Source organism: Antechinus flavipes, chromosome 2, assembly GCF_016432865.1.
Source record: "Antechinus flavipes isolate AdamAnt ecotype Samford, QLD, Australia chromosome 2, AdamAnt_v2, whole genome shotgun sequence".
In the NCBI taxonomy this organism is placed as follows: Eukaryota; Metazoa; Chordata; class Mammalia; order Dasyuromorphia; family Dasyuridae; genus Antechinus; species Antechinus flavipes.
Window position 1 is genome coordinate 646693879 of NC_067399.1, and position 7804 is coordinate 646701682.

The 7804-nt window shown below is 33.3% G+C and overlaps 1 protein-coding gene across 1 annotated transcript; it reads right to left on the reverse strand.

Annotated features, from left to right (window-relative positions):
* Positions 1-1317: 1317 nt before the first annotated feature.
* LOC127547190 (olfactory receptor 13A1-like) lies at positions 1318-2247 on the reverse strand. Its single transcript, XM_051974003.1, has one exon. It carries the CDS (start codon positions 2245-2247, stop codon positions 1318-1320), a length of 930 nt encoding a protein of 309 aa, XP_051829963.1.
* Positions 2248-7804: the final 5557 nt, after the last annotated feature.

A 7804-nucleotide genomic window follows, 5' to 3' on the forward strand; every position in this document is an offset into this window, starting at 1 on the left:
AGACAATTTAAAAATAAAAGGCAAAAAGCCTACCCTCAAAAAACCCACTGAATTAGGTAAAAATGAAAGTTTTATTTTAAACTAAGAAAGTAGAGAAACTATTAGATAATCTGATTTTTTTGAAGAGAAGAGAAAAATCAAATTGATTGTATAAGCCTATCAGATTGAAAAAGGAAATTCTTACTAAGAATAAGGATGTATTATGCCATTTTTATCAAAACCTATTATTGTTAGCTCTCATTTTTTAAAAGAACTATTGACATCATGAATGATGCATTATCCTTGCATATAAATTGGATTTAAATGAAGCAGAGTTGCACAGCCTACAGCTTCATTCTTTCTTCAAAGTCTTCTAAGTCCAGCGACAAGATAAAAGTCAAGATAATTGGTGATTATCTTGCCCAGGCTGCATTGACCTTGGTGGCTTCAATGCTTGACCAAGCTTTAAACAGGCCACAGCACCTGTTTCAGCTTCCTTGATGACCAATGGAACAAATTATTGTCATCCACACATAACAATGGGAAGTCTTCATGTGCTTGTGGTGGGCGTCCCTTCAGTTTGCCAATAGTTTTCTGTTTGACTAATGGAATGTGCTTACTTCATTGAACTTGTTTGTTCAAGCTAAATTGAATCTTGACACAAACTTATCTTTTTATTATGATAACATAGTGATATTATGATATGATAATATAAAGTATGGACCAGGGAGAAGTCACATGCCAGTCATAAGCCATAACTGTGGAAAGCTGGACCAGTATTTTCCTTTCCTGTTCCTAAGGGCTGCATTAAAAAAAAAATAGGGGAAGCAGAAACTAACTGATTTTTTTAAAAATTATATTTGTGTTACATACAAAACTTTATTTTTTTAAATTTATTTTAAAGAAACCTTGATATGAAGTTGTGATCTTATATTTAATCAGGGATGATAATGAATTGTGATCCATATTTTTGAAAAGCATCCCATAATTAATGAGATTTCAGAACCATCTTTGTAACTGAGTATATTTAATTAAATGATTTCAACTTAGTTTGTTCTTTCATATATTCCAGGCAGATTTCATAGTCTGAGCAGCATTTTTCTCTTTTAAATTTCAGAAATTCCATTTCTGAAAGAACAAAAGGAAGACAGAACATCAACCATCTGATTTGGTCTATAAGTATAACATAATTTATACCCTAAAATCTGAGATTATAAAATAACAAAAAATCCTTGGGATATCACAAAGTCAACCAAAGTCTTGGGTCTTTCCATCACTAAACCAAAGATCTACTTCCTCATATCAATCCATGCTAGAAAAATATAAATGTCTAAGCTTTCACTTTCTAAATAGAGGCACTTTTCTCAAGGCTTCCCTGACATCCTTGTTCCTCAAAGTGTAGATGAGAGGGTTTAAGGTGGGGCTAACTGCTGTGTACAACACAGCCACCAATTTCCCACTTTCAGGAGAATAGCTAGAGATGGGACTGATATAGGCATAAAACACAGTGCAATAATACATGGTGACCACAATCAGGTGGGAGGAACAGGTAGAGAATGCTCTTTTCTTCCCCTCTTGGGTTCGAATTTTCAGGATGTTGGAGATGATGAAACAATAAGACACAATTGTCAACAGGAAATTCAGAACTGAGAAGAAGACATCAGCAAGGACCGTCATAATATTGTTCAGATATGTTGAGGTACAAGAGAGAAGCAATACAGGAGGGATTTCACAGAAGAATTGATTAATGATGTTGGGGCCGCAGAAAGACAATCGAATCATAAGCCCAGTATTGATGGTAGTGTTAAGTCCGCAGATGCTCCATACCCCAAATGCCAGAAGGACACAGATCTTCTTACTCATCATGGTGCTATAGTGCAGGGGGTGGCAGATAGCCACATACCTGTCATAAGCCATGGCTGTGAAAAGTAAGAGCTCACCAGATACAGACCAGATGAGGAAGTATATTTGAGCCATGCATCCGCCAAAAGAGATAACCTTCTTTTCTGAAAACAGGTTTTCCAACACCTTGGGAAGAACAGAAGTTGTGCACATGATGTCTAACATAGACAAGTTGACGAGGAAAAAATACATAGGGGTGTGAAGAGTAGAGCACCAAGTGACCAAGACAATGATCATGGTATTCCCAGTGAGGGCAGCTGTATATAAGGAAAAGAAAGTAACAAAGAGCAAAATCCTTAGTGGGACACTATCTGAGAAACCTTGAAGGATGAACTCAGTTACCTGTGTTTGGTTATTCAATAACATCCTGTTGAGAGTATATTTTTCAAACTTTGTCCCTTGTTTTTGTCACAGCACAGCTGAAATAGTCACAAATTCATCTGGTTCGCTCTCCCAAATTGCTGAATTTAATGAAAAAAATTTTTTTTTTAATTTACTCTGTGGACAATATATAGGAAAAAGCCAAGTAATTTTATAATTTAAAAAATAAATTGAAATATCAACTAATGAATAAAAATTTAATTTAATTAATATGAAACTTATAAACCAGTCAATAGAGCTTGAATTTTTTTCCAATAGAGAAAGAATCAAAGGCTACTTTTGTAGAAATATTAATCTATAAGCACTTATGGTGTTTATTATCAGGCAGTCACTGGGTTAGGATTTTCCATCTGAAACCATGTTGAAGTAGGCATGACTTTGGTGTCACCTTGGTAAATCACTTAATTTCTCTGTCCTACATTTCCCCAATTATAAAAAGAATTAATTTGACCTCTGAGGGCCTTTCCAATTTTCAATTGGTTTGATTCAGTGATCCTCTGATTTTTTGGTATCTTATTCAGCCAATTTCCTCAGACTATAAATTGCAAAGAAGCATTTGTTTTACAGTGTTAGAGGGAGTTTATTCCCCTGAAAATTACCTAAACCAATGAAATCATAAATTCAGTTCTTGCTTTAGCCCAAATAGTAAAAATTAGTATAACCATTCCAATTTGTCTTGTATCCATTTATATTTCAATAAATTAACCAGTTACTAAAGTGTTTATCACTATAACATTTTTCTCCTTTGTCTACATCAGGAATCTTTGTCCATTCATTTTCATTCTCTTTTACCAAAATATTTCTGAAGAAAATCTAAAATATCTAGGCTTTCACAGACCCTGGGAATCACTCACTGGGACAAATCTCCATTTGTCTTGATCCCTTATCTATAATAAGAGGTGACTTAATTCAATGGTCTCTAAACTCCCTTGCAGTTCCAAATCTATGGCTTTATTACATTATGACTCTCTAAAATAGTTCACACTTCCAATCTCCTTAATGATCAAGAGGGCTATGGAATGAAAAATTCCAAAAGGTCTACAATTAGCTAATTAGAATAATGCATTTGACATAGTAGAAGAAAAAATAAAGATTTAGATAGAGATTTTCCTCCATCTATAAAGGCCACAAGGAAGAGACATTGAAAGTTACCTCTCTCTCATGAAAAAGAGGTGGGGGGACTACTAAGATAAAATACTACATATATTGCAAAAACAATCTTTTTTACATTATGTTTCTTTGTCAGGAGGGAAAGATTAAGGGAGAAGAATGTAAATATATCAGTTGTTAAGACAGAATAAGTGTCATGAAAGACAAAGAACTTCAATAACATTTTTAAATCATTTTATTTTAACAAAAATTCCAAAAATTTTTTTTCTTACATATGTATGTGTGTATACATATACATATATGTGTGCGTGTGTGTGTGCGTGTGTGTATGTATATACACACACACACTCACTCATACACTCACACTCATATATATATATATATATATATATATATATATAGTTGAACAGTTATAACTATAGTTGAATTTATCCAATAACTATACATAATATAAAATTATCTAAAATATGCAATGAAATATATAAAATAAAAATATGAAATTTTTTTTCTATGTGTGTTAAGCCAGGTTAACTCCCTGGAGATCTCAGGATCAGCCAGAGTCAGGCTAAGTAAAAGTCCGTGATCTTTAAGGGGAGGATTGAAAGAAGCAGGCAAAATGCAAGGAGTTTTGCCAAAGATCTCTTCTCGATTCTGGAGTCCAGAATTTCCAACTTTCTCCTCCTTGTCCTGTGGCCAAGTGAGTCTCTGGCTCTGTCACCCCACCCTCTATTCCTTGCCTAAGATTATCTTAACCCCAAACACTGAGCCAGCACCAAACAGTGAGAAGGGCCATTTTTCCAAATATATGCTAATAGAGTCATTGTTTTATATTTGAATAGGTAATTAGCCTTAAGTGCTTGATTGTCTGATTCAAGTACACCTTTTCATAGTTTCAGCCTTTTGCATCTGATTCAAGTATACCTTTTCATAGTTTCAGCCCTTTACATATGTTTATTTCAAAATCATATAATATTACTGGATAAATTCAGCCATGGACATAATTGTCCAACTATCATTGAAATAATGATAAAAAATATATTATCTATTCAAATATATTTGGAGGTAACTAGGGTGAAGTGACTTGCCCAGGTCACACAGATATTAAGGGAAAAGTATCTGAAGCCAGATTTGAATGCAGGGTCTCCTGACTCCAGACCTAGTGCTTTGTCCACTATACTACCTAGCTGCCCTTTTATTGATTCAAAACATTAAATTTCTCTTGCCATTTTTTCTATATTTTAATTTTGTGAAAATATTGATTCATATTTATCATCCATGTTCTCTTTTTTCCCTTTTGTTTTAATATTTTACATAGAATGTCACTATGGGCTCCACTCAGGTTTGTAGAAGTAATATTTTGGACTTGAAGGGGGGACATGGAAAGAATTTGGACTAGCATAATACTTGCCAATACATTTGTCCATGAATAAAACTTCAAGTATTTTTTTGTCAATTTGATAGTTTACCATACAACTTATAGTTAATGTTGTATTTTCCTTAAAAATACATATATAATAGGATTTCACTGATTACTATTTTGAGCTATATTTTGTTATCATGAAAACATATTATACTGAAACTTAATGGGATATTGGATTCATATGAGCAGCTTTAGAGTAAGAAAGACACTGATTCAGGTCCTAACCTAACACTTCCCATTTGTGTATCCAAAGGCAAATCTCCTTGCCTCTCAATATGTGGAGGGGGGAGGGGTTCTTTGTCTTAATGCCCTCTAAAGTGTTTACTAGGACATATTCTATAATACTATATAAATGTGAAGGATGGAAAGAATATTATTTATACTATAAATTTCAGTTTATTTTTGCTATTTTTTGTTATTTTGTTATTGTTATTGTTATTGATAAGAGAAATATGGTGGCATAAAATGGGTCCTGTACCTACATTAAAAAAAATTCAAATTCTAGCTGTGCTATTCACTGTATGTGTTCCCTGAATAAGCTATCCAGGCTTTCTAATCCATTTAAAAATCAAAAGAGAAAGCTGATTCATTTTTCTTGCATTTTGTAATAGCTACTTATTTCAAGAAGTAATCGTTTTTCTTGTCCCAAAAGCCTATGTCTAAATTGGACTACCAAAGACCCTTTTATTATGATTTCTTATTAAAACTTGTTTTTCCATAATTATTTTCATGTTTTCCAAGTAATATAATGAGTATTACTCATTATACCAGTTGAGTCACTGGCATAATATCTACCTTTTAGGGTCAAAGTATCCTAAATTGAGATAGAGAAGAAATCTTAGAGATCTAAATCAGTCCTTTTCATTTAAAAAGAAAATGGAAACCCAGAAGTACTTCAGTGACAAGGTCATATAGGAAGAGAGTGAAAAAGATGTGATTTTACACTGTCTTTAGATTCTAAATTTGGTGTTCTTTCCCTTATATTAATTCATTTTTCTTATGTCAGTATATAATATTCACATAGCACTTTCTTTATCCATTAACACTCCTTTCCCACTCCCACCTGCTTACACACTACATTTGATTAGTGTGTTCTTTTCTCAAAGTTCTTATAGGTGATAATAACCTTGTTTAAGAATATGTCTAATTACTCTCCTTAAGTTCTGATTTGCTGCCAAACATTTCAAATTTATGCATTTGTTTATTTTGGATTTTATCATTTATATAGTATGAGCTGGATTATTGAATATATTTCGCACTTTTTGAGTAAGGTACCTGAGCTATTTTGTCTTTTCCATTTCTTCTATCATTTCTCTTCAGTTCCATCATTTCTCTTTGCTGATGACTCTTCATCAAAACAAGATTGTCTGTTGATTTTCTGCATTCCGCATCTTTTATTTGTCAAAAAATGATTAGTGAAAAAAACAATTATAATACTTTGCCTATCAATCACTGCATTTGCATTTGGATTTGCAATTCTCATCTACTTCAGGATACATTGGTCACAAAGACATGCTAATTTTATGTCAAATGTGCAATATTTCATGTAGTCATGAAACATTAACTTAAGAAACTGTGACCCACTATCAACAAAACAATATCATCCTATTGCTGACAAGCCTTTGAAATATTTTATGTAGCCATAAAGGGACTTAAGGACAAAGTGTCCCAAGAGAATCAATTACAGATAATTAATACTGGCCTATATTCACCTGAAGACTAATGAGGTTATTTGTGCTAGATACTTGCCTTTAAGATTTTTTCTTTTTAGAAGTGACCTTTACTCTTCCATCAATCTTAACATCTAGAGATATATTGCTATCTAATGCTAATTTTTTAAATTTTATAGCATAAGTACTGCACATTGAGTTTGGCATTTTTATTTTACATTTAGGATATTGTCATATGGAATTTGGTAACTTGGTAAAAACATAAGTTCCATATGGGCAGGCATTATATCTGAATTGTTTTCTTTTTCTCCCATTATGTAGGATGTGGTGGGATCTTAATCAGTGATTACTATGTTCTAATGGGCTCTAAATTGTGCCTGTTCTGCAGCAGTGACAACCTGTTTAGTAGAGGGAGAGAAGGGCCCATACAAAGATCACTGTGGATGTCCACAAAGTTCAAAGACAGTGAGAACAAAGGCTCAGTGCTTGGACAGTAACAAGAAAAACCATGTGGACTACAGTGTAGTATCAGCAAACCAAGTTCAGAGGCAAGAAGACTCTAGAAAAGTCAACCTGAGATATCTCTGAAGGCCATAGTGAGAGTTGTACAATTGAACAGCCCTTGAGCCCACAATGGAAGAATGAATACAAACAAAGCCTAATGTAGGGAAAGTTCTAGAAATCTGTGGAAAGACCAAGCCTCTGTCCAGAGTTCATTATTAAATATCCACACAATCCTGTGAAGGAGAGATCATTATAATTGGTCATCATACTCAGGAGCTCATAAGTCTATTCTTGTCTATTCAGTCCAAATTAAGACTGATTTAAGCACATCCCACACTTCATCTTTATATTAAGGCTGATGAGGTAAATAAATGAAGGAAAACACAAATGCTATAAAGAAATTCCTTGTTTTGAGATACATCTGGAGGAGTAAACCTTGGAAAGGAATGCAACCTCATAATAAAATCAAATAAGTCCTTTGAAAAAACATAATAAGATATCATGGTCACAAGATTACAAAAGCAGTTGATAACAAGAATAAGAAAGAAAATAAGAAAGAATGAAATAACTAAGAAGGAAAAAAAATCAAACTTAGAGGAGATAATAGAAAATCTCATTAAAGATTTGAATGCCCTAAAAATAGAATAGGCCAAACAGGTGACTAATTTTCCATCACTGAGGAGCTGAATATTGTAGTGGAGAGTGTGCCAGCACTAGAGACAAAAGACATGCATATAAATGTATGTTAAAATGTGTAACCCTTATCGCTGTAACCTTTGGAAAGGCAACAAAGACACAGTAAGATGACAAAAGACATATTAAACCAATAGAAGGGAGA

What these genes read in the sequence shown, in the direction of transcription:
- LOC127547190 (XM_051974003.1), bottom strand. Translation starts at nt 2,247, where the DNA reads ATGTTATTGAATAACCAAACACAGGTAACTGAGTTCATCCTTCAAGGT.